Source organism: Eretmochelys imbricata, chromosome 2, assembly GCF_965152235.1.
Source record: "Eretmochelys imbricata isolate rEreImb1 chromosome 2, rEreImb1.hap1, whole genome shotgun sequence".
Classification (NCBI taxonomy): domain Eukaryota; kingdom Metazoa; phylum Chordata; order Testudines; family Cheloniidae; genus Eretmochelys; species Eretmochelys imbricata.
The window spans coordinates 233370525-233387497 of record NC_135573.1 but is presented as its reverse complement, the minus strand read 5'-3'; the positions used below and the strand labels follow the sequence as shown (position 1 = coordinate 233387497).

At 40.8% G+C, this 16973-nt stretch overlaps 1 protein-coding gene across 2 annotated transcripts in view; it reads right to left on the bottom strand.

Annotated features, from left to right (window-relative positions):
- ARMC3 (armadillo repeat containing 3) overlaps positions 1-16973 on the bottom strand; it is a 103812-nt gene that overhangs the window by 64193 nt on the left and 22646 nt on the right. For both annotated transcript variants that reach the window (XM_077809455.1, XM_077809456.1), the window contains exons 6-9: positions 16022-16216; positions 11497-11680; positions 3270-3422; positions 3040-3145 (exon numbers count right to left, since the gene is read on the bottom strand). In XM_077809455.1, the coding sequence (XP_077665581.1) occupies positions 3040-3145; positions 3270-3422; positions 11497-11680; positions 16022-16216 (638 nt within the window). The remainder of the gene's footprint in view (positions 1-3039; positions 3146-3269; positions 3423-11496; positions 11681-16021; positions 16217-16973) is intronic.

The following is a 16973-nucleotide window of genomic DNA, read 5'->3' as shown; positions in this document are numbered from 1 at the left end:
AAAACTAAGTGATTGGGCAACAAAATGGCAAATGAAATTTAATGTGGATAAATGTAAAGTAATGCACATTGGAAAAAATAACCCTAACTATACATATAATATGATGGGGGCTAATTTAGCTACAACTAATCAGGAGAAAGATCTTGGAGACATTGTGGACAGTTCTCTGAAGACGTCCACGCAGTGTGCAGCGGCAGTCAAAAAAGCAAATGGGATGTTAGGAATCATTAAAAAAGGGATAGAGAATAAGACGGAGAATTATTGCCCTTATATAAATCCCTGGTACGCCCACATCTTGAATACTGTGTACAGATGTGGTCCCCTCATCTCAAAAAAGATATACTGGCATTAGAAAAGGTTCAGAAAAGGGCAACTAAAATGATTAGGGGTTTGGAACAGGTCCCATACAAGGAGAGATTAAAGAGGCTGGGACTTTCCAGCTTGGAAAAGAGGAGACTAAGGAGGGGGCATGATAGAGGTATACAAAATCATGAGTGGTGTGGAGAAAGTGAATAAGGAAAAGTTATTTACTTGTTCCCATAATATAAGAACTAGAGTCCACCAAATGAAATTAATGGGTAGTAGGTTTAAAACAAATAAAAGGAAGTTCTTCTTCACTCAGCGCACAGTCAACCTGTGGAACTCCTTGCTTGAGGAGGATATGAAGGCTCGGATTATAACAGGGTTTAAAAGAGAACTGGATAAATTCATGGAGGTTAAGTCCATTAATGGCTATTAGCCAGGATGGGTAAGGAATGGTGTCCCTAGCCTCTGTTTATCAGAGGGTGGAGATGGATGGCAGGAGAGAGATCACTTGATCATTACCTGTTAGGTTCAGTCCCTCTGGGGCACCTGGCATTGGCCACTGTCAGTAGACTGGACACTGGACTGGATGGACCTTTGGCCAGTATGGACCAGTATGGCCATTCTTATGAAAGGAGTCCCCTAAGGAAAATGCTCAGGTAGAGCCAAAAAAGCTGCCGTGTGTGCAAAAGATTACCCCTTTTAAACAAATCTCAAATTTATAAACCTTTCAACCCTAATAAAAAGGGATTCGGCTGCACTCTGGCTATTGTGGAAAGCCTGTAATGAGGTGTTCCTCCGGCTGGTCAATTGCCAAGCAAAAAACACTACACTGCATGAAAAGCTCGGTGCGAGTAAGCAAAACACCAATAAATGGAAAGTATTGACTACAGGGGTTCACGGCCAATTGGACATGCTTAAGGACGCTGTACAAAAACTAAAAGCAAGGGAAAAAGAATTACTAAAACAAATAAAAGAATAAAATAAAATAAAAAAAAAATCCCAAGTCCTACAGGGCATAGTAAAGAAACTAATATTAAAGCAAGGCAGAGCTCCTGCAAGTCATAATCGCTGCAAATTGATTATCAAGCAGCTTAACTAGAAGCTAGGCTTCGCAACCCACCAAGTTGCAGCAGTCACAGCAAAAGAATGGGATCAAACACTGTCCAGGGTAAACCCTGACTGGGAGGAAGAAATATGGGACCCCAGGGAAACCTGGGAGGAAAATATATGAAATAGTCCGCAAAAATGTACACACAATGGGTGCACTCCCATGGCCCCAGTAGCGTTCCCCCTCCTCCCCCCAGCGCTTCGTGACACGAAACAGCTATTTCGTGCAGCAAGCGGTGGGAGCTAGGGGGAGAAGTGGAGCGGCAGTGCACTCAGGGGAGGAGGCGGAGTGGAGATGAGCTGGGGCCGGGGAGGGCTGGGAGCTGCCAGTGAGTGCAGAGCATCCACCAATTTTTCCCCGTGAGTGCTCCAGCCCCGGAGCACCCATGGAGTCGGCGCCTATGCCTCTGGGCAAGGCGGACATAAAATTGGAGGGGCCTAACTTCAAAATGTCTCTATAGTTCAGTCACACCATTCGCTCACTGCTCCTTGGTCTCCTCAGCAGTCTCCCTCAGTCAGGGACGCAGTGCTTCTTCCCCAGTGGCTACCCCTCTTTAAGTTAGCCACTATGCTGTTCTTATCACATCAAAATGTATATGTTGCTGTTGGCTTTATGATTTAACACTCTGGGGGCTTATAAGAAGGAACTAATACATAACTAATAAAATGATTCTATTCTCATTAGTCCCATTTGTGACTAGAATATCCTCAACATCATTACACAGCAAATTCACATCATTTAAAGATATATCTGCATTCCCATTAAATGTATTTACTTTCAGTGGTTTACAAGTGAGACAAAAAGCAAAACCAAAACCAAAAACAAACAATAAACAAACCCAGTTCTAGGATGAATATGGATTACAGTATCTCAGGCTGGATTTTTTTTTCCAAATTAAAAAAAGGGTTAGTATTTTTTTTAGTTATATGAATATAAAACAAATAGGGGCCAGATTCTCAGCTGGTGAGCTGGAGCTATGCTGATTTGTATCAGCAAAGGGTTTGGCCTTATCATTCATGAGTCCAAAGTTACTCTTTGGCTCATCTATGACTCAGAAAAGAGTTTCATTTACAAGTGAAGTTAGCAAGTAATTATAGTCACACAGCATTCATCCTGCATACCCATTTAATGTAAGTTATTGCTTTCTGATCTACATAGCAGACCTAAGATCAGATTCACCAGTCCATCTAAGGTTGGTGCAGGACTGTGTGATAACAGAAAAGTAAATTTAAGCCAGCTTTACATTCCCCTGATCCTTGATCTGTGCATAGGTCAGCTCAGCCAAAGGCTGCTGTAATTTACATCGGCTGCCCAGAGCCTCAATGAACAGTTTGCAGCTGGACACTACCATAGTGTAGGGATGTCCTGACCACATCCCTTACATTGAGGACTAATGGGGGTGGCGTAGAACTGCCACACCAGCTCATCATCATCAAGAGATTCCCCTGGCAGCTGCAGCAGGTTAAAGTCTGGCCTCTTGGCTACTATGCTGTGCTCTCTTTTATGTATGTGTAACTCCCACTGACATTGACTAGAGATCTAGGACATTGACTGGAGAATTTTTTAAAAATCAAAGTATGTCCAGATTAGTATTTTACATAGTTATTTACAAATTGCACACTTACCTTGCATTGTTAGGACTGGCTGTTGTCAGATTAGCCAGAGCTATGGCAGCACCTTCTTTTACTTCTTCATTCTCACTGCTTAGCAACTGAACTAGCTGGGGAATCCCTTTAAAAAAATAATTGTACATATGCTGCTTTAAATAACCCATGGGAAACTGTAAAATGATAATATGATCCTTACAAAATGGAGCTTAATGGAGCTAATTCCATCTCCTCCCCAATTTACTCACCTTGGATTCCAAAAGCATCTTTGCTTGCTAAACTCTCACACATAGCAGAAATAGCTTGAGAAGCAGCAGCTTTAGCACCATCATTGTCAGTTCCCAAAAGGGTTACAAGGCACTTTTCAATCTCTTCTTCATGCAAAATTCTTCTGTTTTCAGCTTTACACAAAACAAACAAAAAATAGCATTAATCTTCATAGAAATAGGATTGCAAATGAGAACGACATCTATTTGATCTTACACATTTGTTCCTTGCTTTTGATACAAATGAGAGACTAAAGCCCAGTGTGTGGCATCACAGTTCAAGGCAATTGCACCTATATTCCTCCCTCCTGGTCCACCAAGGGCACTCACTGTAGCTCCCGGTTCCTCAGCTGTCACCTCTCCTGGGCAGAGACCCGCATTAAAAGGCAAGGGAGATTAAAAGGATGCATTTTAATAACCAGCTTTAAACACAAATAACCAAATTCAGTCGAGAGTTTGTTTCCTGATTGTGCAGACTCAGTGATTCAGCTTTCACATTTTCTGTTTACTACAGTCATACTCTTTAAGGGATATATTCTTCCCTCAGTTCATGCTAATAGGAGTCATGTACATGAAATTTAAAGGCAAATATACAAGTAAAAGAACAATTAAGCTGTGTACTTGATGGTTCCCATATTAGTCACAGTATTATATGGACCAAACAAAAGGCAAGGGCAGATAAAAAACGTGCAACTCATAGTTCTTCATTAAAATGCAGCTTTAAAGAAAATGTTAAAAGACTTGGGGCTCAATCTTGCCCTATGCCGCACTGACGTGCCAGGGCAAGGAAGAGTGCACAGGAAGTCTCCTCCTACTATACAAGCAGGAGCACAAGATCTTTCCACAGCACTCAAAGGAGGGCTGGCCAATAAGCTTGGAGAACTCACCTACCTCAAAATAGGTGTGGTCTGAAGTTTAGAGGGCATGTCCAGCTCCCTCCCTTCACCCAGCAAGGCTACATGTTGCTGTCAGCAATCCTGTTCAGGGTAACAATAAAGTGCACACCAGAGTGCATCCTCCCTGACTGGCAGGAGTCTGTAGCAAAGGAAGCACTGGATAGCATATCTGCTGCTCTTCATCACTGTAATCACTAGAGCCGAGAGCCAACAAAACACTCAAGCATGTGCATAACCCATGCTTGTGAGTAGTCCCATTGACAGCAATAGGGCTACTTATGTGCTTAAAGTTATGCATATGGGGTAAAATTTTCAAAAGTTCATCAGTGATTCAAGAGCTCAAATTCCATTGACTTTCAATGAGACAGATATATAAATCACTTAGCCACTTTTGACATTTTTGCCACAACTATTTAAATCCTTTGCTGAATCAGAGCCTAGGGCAAGATGCAGCCCACAATCTGTGGTCTAACTGAAAAAAAAGAAGATAATTTTAATATTATCTAAAACATTTACATCCATTTTACAAATTTATTATTTTATGTTATTTAAAATCGTTCTTCTCAATGAAAACGGAACTTCTGTGATAGTTTTGGTTTGGCTTAAAAAAATTCTCAGTTTGACCATAAAGCTAATGAAAACTAGATTTTCAATCAAGCCCTATTACTGCAGAAATGGCTCAATGCATACATATCACAAGACTATCGTTTTCTCTTTTCCAGACAGTTTCTACATATTTTATACTCATCAAAGCTACATAATCTACATCACAAAGTATAATACACAAAAATTCAAGTGTTGGGAGAATTTTAAGCAACAGCAGAAAGAAACTTGGCGCAGTATTGACGTGTAACAGCCAACTCTCTCAAGAGGGCATTAAATGGGATTACAGACTGATTTGACAAGTAATAGACTTTGCTTCCGACCTGTTGCTTGCCAAACTAGTCTGTAATCCCTAATAACGCTCTCTAGGGGAGTCTTCTTGCTTCAGTAATTTGTTTTGATATGGCAAATTCATCATTGCTATATGAAATTTTTGTATTTTTTTAAAATGCTATTCTTATTTTTCCAAATGCCATATGTGATTAAGGATGAACATTTTTTTCAAATATAGGTAAAAAATATATTTACTGCCTACATGAAGGCAAATTAAGAACATTAATACTCTGCAGTAGTTCCTTTAAACTAGTAAATATAGCCATTTCAAATGTATTAGAAATAATCTAGAACAGCAGATTTTGATTCGACTTTATTGTATACTATTACAGTGTACATATAAAGAAAATTATTAACATTTTAAGTTTCATTTTCCAATTGTATTCTAAGGACAAATATTTCTGGCTGACCCTATCTCTATTTGCATGAGCTTGTCCATTTGGGTTTTATTATGGGCCTTTTATGTACAATAAAGCAGCATCATTTTGCACCAAAGCACTTCTCATGTTCAGATGATAACACCATATTTGTAGTGATAAATCTCTTGACCCTGGAATTATTTGAATATATTGATCTAATAGTACACAGAGCAATCAGACACAGGCAGCCAGCAGAGTCTGGAGGACCAACACCTCATCCTGTTTTTGAGCACTGAGCCCATCATGAACTAACTCTTGTTTAGGTTGTTTTTTTTTTACTACTACTCATTTTTACCCCAAAACTAGGAACAAAGAGCCCAATACACTATTGCCCTGCACCTTCTGTAATAATTTATACCAAAGCAAAGTTAGGTCAAAGTGGATGAAAAATACTACTAAATTACAATTACAGAATTTTAAATACATTTTGTTCTCACTTTGCACTCATGTAAATGACTGCATTATTTGTGAGACAACAGTGAATCAGGGTCAAAGCTTGCAATCCATATCTCTGGATGTACAAAATAAAAGCCCTGCAAAGGAACTGTATTAAATACATAATTTTGTGGCACAACAAAGCACAGTGATTAAACTGCCAGTTTGGCCTTATATAAACAGAACACTGAACTAAAGATGGTGTCCAAAATTTAATAAAATATTTATCCTACCTAAGTTGCTTTGTTCATACAGTGTAACCCTTTTGTGACATCTTTCCCAACAAAGAAAAGCTAAGGCAAATACTTTTTTGAAGGATGACATGCAAAAAAATGTGTTTACTAGCATCACATCAATCAGGAAAAAAGCAACTTCAGCTACAGCTGCCAACACTATTTATTTCAGAAACTGGCACTGGTTTATAGCTAACTGTTGCCGTCAGAAAATAGATACATGTACCATCATAACAGAGGTACAATTTTCCATTTTAATGCAAGACCATAATTCTTTTTCTCTACCCTGCTGGAAATGTTCTCAAAATCCAGCTGTGTTCACCAAACCTGCAAAGGGCAGATTACTGTATAGTTATAACAGATTTTAATGATGAAATCACATGCTGACTCAGAACTATAATGCACTATATTGGATTTCTGCGCAAGAAGTCATGCACTTACATTTTAATCAGAGTAATAATCGAGTACTAGACCACACACTAGGCATACTACTAATGCAATGAATTTACAAATGTTGCATGTTTAGTACATTTACAGTACAAAAAATTCCCAAAACACAATTGCATACTGTTGATTCTGATTTTCCCCTACACTGTTCCTGGTAATTGCTACTGTTCCACCTTTTCTTCAGCTGAGAAGTTAACTTTAGATCATGAACCTGGCTAGCAGCAATGTATTTAACATCTCCCTCTCTCCCTGGTGCCATGTCTAGGAGCTAATATTGGACAAAAAGAAAAGGAGGACTTGTGGCACCCTAGAGACTAACCAATTAATTAGAGCATAAGCTTTCGTGAGCTACAGCTCACTTCATTGGGTGCATGCAGTGGAAAATACAGTGGGGAGATTTATATACACAGAGAACATGAAACAATGGGAGTTACCATACACACTGTAACGAGAGTGATCAGGTAAGGTGAGCTATTACCAGCAGGACAGCAGGGTAATAGCTGGTAATAGCTCACCTTACCTGATAATAGCTCACCTTACCTGATCACGCTCGTTACAGTGTGTATGTAGAGGATCTCCCAGTCGATTGCGATCTCCAGCAGTGCAGCGGAGTTGCCGCTAAGACAGGCTCCCTGCCTGCCTGGGCCCCACGCCACTCCCGGAAGCGGCCAGTCCGGCCCCGGAGCCCCGGGGCAGAGGGGCAGGGGTCTCCCTCCACACACTGCTCCTGCCTGTAAGCACCATCCCCGCAGCTCCCATTGGCTGGGAACGGGGAGCTGTGGCCAATGGGAGCTGCGGGGGTGGTGCTTGCAGAGAGGGTCAGTGCGTGGAGCCACATGCCACTTCCCCACCCCCAGGGCTGCAGGGGCGTGTTGGCCCTTTCCATGAGCAGTGTGGGGCCAGGGTATGCAGGGAGCCTGCCTTAGCAGCAGCCATGTACACCACTGACCGGGAGCCACCGGAGGTAAGTGCTGCCCGGCGGAAGGCCGCACCCCAAGCCCCAGCCCTAAACCCCCCTCCCAGAGCCAGCACCCTAAACCAGCCCTGAGTCCTCTCCCAGAGCCAGCACCCCATACCGCCTCCTGCCCCCCAAACTCCCTCCTGCACCCCAAGCTCAAGCCCCAAGCCCCCTCGCAGAGCCAGCCCCGAGCCCTCTCCTAGAGCCAGCACCTCGTATCCCCTCCTGCACTCTTACAGTCTGCCCCAGTCCAGAGCCCCCTCCTGCACCCAAACTCCCTCCCAAGGCTTGCACCCCTTACCCCCTCCTGCACCTCAACCCCCTGCCCCAGGCTCAGCCCAGAGCCCCCTCCTACACTGCAAACCCCTTGGCCCCAGCCCAGAGCCTGCAGCCGCTCCCGAACCCCAGCCCCCTACGCCAGTCTGGTGAAAATGAGTGAGGGTGGGGGAGAGCAAATGACGGAGAGAGGTGGGGATGGAGTGAGTGGGGAGGAGCTTTGGGGAAGGGGAGGGGCAGATCCTGGGTTGCCCTTAAATTCAAAAAATGATTTTGGGCATAAAAAGGTTGGAGACCACTGATCTACGCCATATATCGTAGTCTGAAGAAGAGACCAAGCCTTTATACTGAGACCATTGATTGCGTTTGTAAAGAAAGGTAACAAGAAGATGCATCATCACTGGCAGTTATATCCAAGGACATAAGATTGTATGATACAGTAATAATTATGAGTAGTTCTTGTCAACATGTGCTTTAGGAATGTCGTACTGTAGATGTTAAAACAGTAGGACACCAAAATGCAAAAAAAGGTGAGCAAAGGGGGAAGAGAGGTATGTGTTTATATGCAAGAAGTAAATGTGAAAGAAGAAATAAAAATATATTGTAGTAGTAGGAACATAAGTAATCTACCTGGAATGTAGTACATGGAAATCTGTCATAGGACTATGAAAAATGGTGTTTACATTCTTATTGTTCATTTTTTCCCAGAATGTCATAATAAAATAGCAACACTGGAAAAATACATCATGAAAGTCTTGACACAATCTCCTCCTCTCCAATCTACGGTGCCAATCATCAATGTACAGAACTCTCACTGACATTACACCTGTGGAACTTCCATTGACAAGTGGAGAAAATGAATAGAGATCCATAGTGTGGACTGGAGGGGCAGAGTTGCTCTTTTCATATAGCATTTGCAATAAAAATAATTGTAAATATTCAATTGGTCAATCTAGGGAGGTTATGAGAAGAATTAGATGAGGACACAAGAAAGGAGACCTGAGAGGCAGGGGAGGGGAAGGAGAGTTTTTTCTAACTGTATATTAGATTAGATAATATGTTTACAAAATGTACATAAATTAAATGTATAATGCTGCCCTGTGATCTGAAGAAATTGGAGAGGGTAAACAATGCTGCATTCAGACAATCTGAGGCAGGTTGGGGTATCCCCTACAGACAAGGAGCCAGAAGAGCTTCCTTTTTCTCCAACAGGACATGCACGGGATCATGGAGATGGTGCCACAAAGGGTACAGCAGAGGATGCGGCAATGAGAAAAGATCCTAGAGATGTAACCGTAGCTGGGAAATTGGGGGAGGAGGGGTGGGAAGCCTCCTCTGAGAAGCCCTGGGATGGATGTGGAAATATGATGTCCCATCTGTGGCCAGCTGGGTCATTTTGCCTGGGATTTCCCAATCCAACCACTGAGGCCCAGTGCAGTGCTGGGAAGGCCAGCTCCACCGCAACTTCAGAATACACTGTGCGACCAAACCTTTGGAGGTGGAGCCAGTTCATCAATGGCATGTAATTTTCATGCTGAACCATTCACACACGAAGCTACTGCCCACATGTCATGCTACACTCTCTGGGGTGCACATTCATCTGATCACCAGTGGGAGCAGGCGATAGTTAACGGGGAAACAATAATTGTATGGAGAGATACTGGGATTGCTAGAACTCCACATAGTTAAACTCCATGTAGTGAAACCCCATCAAATGCTCCCAGGGTGAGAAACCTGGGTTAAAGTTCCCAGTGTAAAAGCCTTCACTCTATCTACAGCACAGACTTCCATATAGACCCAGGAAGGTCAGGAGTATTGGTTGTAGATGTGCTAGCAGACATTCCATTTTCTTTGCTGTTGGGGAAGGATATTATGGCTTTTAAGGCAGAATGGGTTAACTGGACCCCTCAGTTAGCTCCCAGCTGCAAGGGACCATGTCAGCCAAAATGCAAATGGAGCAGGTGACAGGGATAAGTAGGGTTGGGTATCCCTTGCAGGTAACAAAGAAACTGATACTTGAGATAGCAACAAAGAAGGGGGAGCTTCCCTGCCCCCTCCAGTCTGTGACTGCCTGGTGGTCTATGAAAATATAAAGGACCCTGAGCAAAGGGGAGAGGAACTGCTGCTCATCTCAACTCAACTGCGGGGAACAAAAGCAATAATCTTCCTCCTCCCCTCAACAAAGCTGAGTTTAGGCCATCTGGGTTCCGAGGCCTGACCTCCAAGGAGGTGGGATAGACAAAGAAATTTGGCTAGGGGGAGAGAATGTTTATTATGTGCATTATTGAAGTCTCAAGTTATAAAAGGTATTGGCAGACATGCCAGCCAGGGAACAAACTTGTGGGTTCCCCTAGGATGCTAGACAAGCACCCTAATTATACCCACTTCTTTATGGAGGAGATTTGACAGATATTGCAACCCCATGCAGTATCTTTGGGGACCTTTGTATTACATTTATGAATGGTTTACATAGGATTGTGTTATCCTATAGGAACTGAAACTGTATGGGGTGATTACTTCTGAGATTGTGAACAACTCCAGAGAAGTTCCACCCCGAGGTGGTTTGTGTATACTAGTTCAAGCTGGGTTTTCCAGAAACTACGAGACAAAGAAAGGGCTTTTGGTATAAAAGTATGAACTTGAACTGACTCAAGGCCTTCATTTTGTTTCAGCAGACAGATAGGACCCTTCTTCATAGGTTGAAACCGCTGCTGGACAGAAGGTCCTGTCTGTTTACTGGGTCAGAAAGAAAGCCCTGTTATTTTAAACTCAGCCTTTTATACTGAAAATCTTTTCTTTGTCTCTTGGTCTCTGGAGACTCAGTTTGAATTAGCATATGCCAGCCTCCCTAGTGGGGGTGGTACCACTTTGGAGGTGATTACAACATGAGGGATTGACCTTACTCACCCCACACTATTTTTCATTCCTAGAGGAGCTGCAGTAACTCTCCACTCTTCCCACCAGAGGTATTTTCATGTATAGACTTATTTAAACAGCATCCTCATGGGCAAAAGTGATGAGTTTGTTCTGCATAATTCTCAACTCAATGGTGAATTAAAAAAACCTGGCTGCAAAAATAGGAACCATGCTATGAATAATTATTAAAAGAGCAGAAAAAAAGCTATCTAATTCCACAGGGATTTATTAATCTGCAGGCCATTTAAAGTCTATTATGTCCCTGCAACAGGAATTTATACCCTAACTTGCCTGACATTTAGATGAGCAGTTGTAGGTTTAAGAGAGGGGACTAGCCCAATTATTGCTATTCAGGTTTATCCACTGCCAATGAGGAATATTTTCTGGCAAACAACGCTTGAGATATCAGGTATCTAAAATCATTAAATAAAAGATAAAGGCCCAAATTTTCAGAGGCCAAGATTCCCTTTTTGGAAGCATTTTATACCCACATATTAGCAGTTTCTATATCTAATTTAGTACCTGTTTGCTATTTTGACCACTAAGATTTGCAACTGCAATTCATTTATGGAATTATTTCTTCCCAGCATGATTAGTAGTCTTATGCTGGGAAGTGACCCTCAGGCTGGCTGAAAATTCACCCCCACAGGATTTCCATAAGAAATTAACATAGAACTTTAAAAAGTAACATACGATCATAAGCTGCTTTAGTAATTGCCTTTGCTGCATTCTTCTGAATATCAGGAATGGTAGACATTTCTGCAAATGAAAGTAGCTTTTTAAGGCCCCCTGTCTGCTGAATTAGTTGCATAGTATCCACATCCTCAAGACAATTTGCCACTACTGCAAGAGCTTCCACATGAAGATCATTAAATTCCTAGTAAGAAAAAATAAAAAGTCTTCTAATGAAGATTAAAATATCTTTAACTTTTCTAGCTTCTAAGATAATTACCATAATTAATTATTGCACATTCTGGTATACAATGAAATTCATTATGCATCTTTTAAAACTATGCTGACAGACTCCACAACCTGTGTTAACATGGAGTCAAGCTTGGTTATAATTATGAAAAAAATGGAAAGACTCCCATTGAGTTCAATGGGCTTTGGATCAGGTCCTTAGAGAGAACCTGATATCTTAAGACTTCAAAGAGCTTTACTATATATTAAGCCTCATGATACTCCCACAAGGGAAATAAGTATCATTATACTCATTTTACAGATGGTTAAAACTGAGGCAGGAGGTGCTCACGTGACTTGTTCCAGACCTCAGAGCCAGAGCCGCTTCTAGGCATAAGCAGACTAAGCAATTACTTAGGATCCCAAGCAGCTCAAGGGGGCCCGCAGTCGCTTTTTTATTATGTGATGGGGGTGGGGGGACAATCATTCCTGCTTAGTGCCCCCAGTGGGACAGCATCACCTCTGCCTGGAGCAGTGGAGTATCCAAGTCAGGAATGGAACCTGGAATCACTGGTGTTTAGACTAAATTAAGGGAACAAGATTGGCTCTGAAACTGCACTAGCACTGGACAAAATATAGAAAATGGAAAAGTCACATAAAATTAAGCCATGTGAATTCTTCCACTATTTAAAATTCTTTGAAAAATGTTACAGTAATGTCATTATAAAAAGAGTGTTAACAGAACCCAAATGATAAAACAATAAACACAGCATGAAAACTAGTGATTCTCCCACTCACTCACCAGGTATAGCTGTAAAAAAAAAAAAAGAAAAAGAAAAAGAAAAAAGATTTTCCAACTACCATTTAGATCTGGTGAGATCTTATTTTTATCTGAATAAGCTGACAGGATGAAAAACAAAACCAAATGTGCTTCCCAGATGATGGTTAATATGAGAGAAACCCTTCCTTTACTTTATCATCTCTTCGCATATTATTGATCAGTACCACAGCAATGACAAAAACTTCCTAGGCTGCTGCTCTTCGGCCCCATTCTGCCATTGGATATGGATAGAGCCCTTTTTAATCTTTTTAATAAAGTAAATACTAATGGAAACTGTGTGATCATGGGAGACTTTAACTTCCCAGATATAGACTGGAGGACGAGTGCTAGTAATAATAATAGGGCTCAGATTTTCCTAGATGCGATAGCTGATGGATTCCTTCAGCAAGTAGTTGCTGAACCAACTAGAGGGGATGCCATTTTAGATTTGGTTTTGCTGAGTAGTGAGGACCTCATAGAAGAAATGGTTGTAGGGGATAATCTTGGCTCAAGTGATCATGAGATAATTCAGTTCAAACTGAACGGAAGGATTAATAAAAATAAATCTGAAGCTAGGGTTTTTGATTTCAAAAGGGCTGACTTTCAAAAATTAAGGAAATTAGTTAGGGAAGTGGATTGGACTGAAGAATTTAAGGATCTAAAGGTAGAGGAGGCCTGGGATTATTTTAAATCAAAGCTGCAGATGCTATCGGAAGACTGCATCCCAAGTAAGGGGAAAAAAATCATAGGCAGGAGTTGTAGACCAAGCTGGATAAGCAAGCATCTCAGAGAGGTGATTAAGAAAAAGCAGAAAGCGTATAGGGAGTGGAAGAAGGGAGGGATCAGCAAGGAAAGCTACCTTATTGAGGTCAGAACATGTAGGGATAAAGTGAGACAGGCTAAAAGTCAAGTAGAGTTGGACTTGCAAAGGGAATTAAAACCAATAGTAAAAGGTTCTATAGTCATATAAATAAGAAGAAAACAAAGAAAGAAGAAGTGGGACGCTAAACACTGAGGATGGAGTGGAGGTCAAGGATAATCTAGGCATGGCCCAATATCTAAACAAATACTTTGCCTCAGTCTTTAATGAGACTAAAGAGGATCTTAGGGATAATGGTAGCATGACAAATGGGAATGAGGATATGGAGGTAGATATCACCATATTTGAGGTAGAAGCGAAACTCAAACAGCTTAATGGGACTAAATCGGGGGGCCCAGATAATCTTCATCCAAGAATATTAAAGGAATTGGCACAAGAAATTGCAAGCCTATTAGCAAGAATTTTTAATGAATCTGTAAACTCAGGGGTTGTACCGTATGATTGGAGAATTGCTAACATAGTTCCTATTTTTAAGAAAGGGAAAAAAAGTGATCCGGGTAATTATAGGCCTGTTAGTTTGACATCTGTAGTATGCAAGGTCTTGGAAAAAATTTTGAAGGAGAAGGTAGTTAAGGACATTGAAGTCAATGGTAAATGGGACAAAATACAACATGGTTTTACAAAAGGTAGATCGTGCCAAACCAACCTGATCTCCTTCTTTGAGATTTTTAGACAAAGGAAACGAAGTGGATCTAATTTACCTAGATTTTAGTAAGGCATTTGATACCGTGCCACATGGGGAATTATTAGTTAAATTGGATAAGACGGGGATCAATAGGAAAATTGAAAGGTGGATAAGGAATTGGTTAAAGGGGAGACTACAATGGGTCCTACTGAAAGGTGAGCTGTCAGGCTGGAGGGAGGTTACCAGTGGAGTTCCTCAAGGATCGTTTTTGGGACCAATCTTATTTAATCTTTTTATTACTGACCTTGGCACAAAAAGTGGGAATGTGCTAATAAAGTTTGCGGATGATACAAAGCTGGGAGGTATTGCCAATTTAGAGAAGGACAGGGATACCCTACAGGAGGATCTGGATGACCTTGTAAACTGGAGTAATAGTAATAGGATGAAATTTAACAGTGAGAAGTGTAAGGTCATGCATTTAGGGATTAATAACAAGAATTTTAGTTATAAGCGAGGGATGCATCAATTAGAAGTAACAAAGGAGGAAAAGGACCTTGGAGTATTGGTTGATCATAGGATGACTATGAGCTGCCAATGTGATATGGCTGTGAAAAAAGCTAATGCGGTCTTGGGATGCATCAGGTGAGGTATTTCCAGTAGGGAAAGGAGGTTTTAGTACCGTTCTACAAGGCACTGGTGAGACCTCACCTGGAATACTGTGTGCAGTTCTGGTCTCCCATGTTTAAGAAGGATGAATTCAAACTGGAACAGGTACACAGAAGGGCTACTAGGATGATCCAAGGAATGGAAAACTTGTCTTATGAAAGGAGACTCGGAGCTCGGCTTGTTTAGCCTAACTAAAAGAAGGTTGAGGGGAGATATGATTGCTCTCTATAAATATATCAGAGGGATAAATACCAGAGAGGGAGAGGAATTATTTAAGCTCAGTACCAATGTGGACACAAGAACAAATGGATATAAACTGGCCACTAAGAAATTTAGACTAGAAATTAGACGAAGGTTTTTAATCATCAGAGGAGTGAAGTTTTGGAATAACCTTCCAAGGGAAGCAGTGGGGGCAAAAGATCTATCTGGCTTTAAGATTAAACTTGATAAGTTTATGGAGGAGATGGTATGATGGGATAACATGATTTTGGTAATTAAATATTCATAAATAGGCCCAATGGCCTGTGATGGGCTATTAGATGGGGTGAGATCTGAGTTACCCAGGAAAAAATTTTCTGTAGTATATGGCTGATGAATCTTGTCCATATGCTCAGGGTTTAGCTGATCGCCATATTTGGGGTCGGGAAGAAATTTTCCTCCAGGGCAGATTGGAAGAGGCCCTGGAGGCTTTTCGCCTTCCTCTGTAGCATGGGGCACAGGTCACTTGCTGGAGGATTCTCTGCTCCTTGAAGTCTTTAAACTACTATTTGAGGACTTCAATAGCACAGATATAGGTGTGAGGTTTTTTTTGTAGGAGTGGTGGGTGAAATTCTGTGGCCTGCGTTGTGCAGGAAGTCAGACTAGATGATCATAATGGTCCCTTCTGACCTAAATATCTATGAATCTATGAATCCTTATGTTGAGTACCTCATTCATGAGTGACCCATTGATTACACATACTACATTCAGTCTTTTCAAGTAAAAAGCAAAGTTCCTTGGAATGAATTATTATTACTTTGGTTACACAAAAAAGGGGCAAAAAAATTATTTTGTTTATACTTTTCAAAGAAACAGCATAAATGAACATTTCTCTGGATTTGGTTTACTCTGTCAACTTGTCAGCTCATTGGTATAATCAAACAGCAATAAAACAACACACACATGCTAACAGAATCTGACAAAAAGAATCTTACTCCCCACAACAACAAATTTAAAATGATGAAGTTCATTTCTTTAGTAGGATGCATGGATGAAGACTGGATACAGAATATCTGAAACACACTTTTTCAAGTTTACATTTATAGTTCATATTTCAAATAAACTGTACCTTAGTTTCCAGTATCTTAAAAAGATGATCTAATCCTTGGTTTTCTCTCAGTATTATCCTGGTTTCTCTGTCATTGCTAATTACACCAAAGGTTTTGAGAGCTAACAATTGAACAACTGGATATTCAGATTTCAGCAGTTCCAGTAAGGCAGGAATAGCATTTAGTTCACGAACTGCAGCACGGCTTTGAAAATCCTGCAGCGAAATACCAAACTGAGTAAGTGTAACTGATAGCACAATATAATAGCATGTTGACTCCTGGCTTTACATAAAGAACAAAGAAATTCTGATTTCAAACATATTAATGAGCTAATATTTTGCAACTTTTAATTCTGAAGGTTTCTTTACATTTGGACTGAAAATGGAAATTGAAATAAGTATTCCACAAAACAATATTCAAAACAGTTCAAAGAATTTTGCATTACTAAAGTATTAATTATAATGCCTAGTTATGGTTGAGGAGGCCGAAAATGTTGATGCTTATCTCAGTCCATATGTGGATTTTTTTGGAAAAGTTTGGTGAAATTTAGTTTGCTCATTTCAAGTTATCTTAGTGACAAAAAAGAGACTTTTTCACACTTTGAGGCACTTGCCTGGTTTCCTCTCTTAGGCTTCCATAACTAAAAAACTGGTTTTGGTTGCATCTGATGAAGCGAGCTGTAGCTCACGAAAGCTTATGCTCAAATAAATTGGTTAGTCTCTAAGGTGCCACAAGTCCTCCTTTTCTTTTTGCGAATACAGACTAACACGGCTGTTACTCTGAAACCTGGTTTTGTTTAATATTTCAACCTTTGCATATATATCTAATCTTTATCTATATCACTCAATGAAGAATGTATACTATACCATATTAAAATAGTAAAGGAATAAAGTAGTTATAATCTGTTTATAATAGCATATTGCACCTGTACAGTGTGTAATTTTCCTTATCAATTTAAGCAAGCACCTGGTG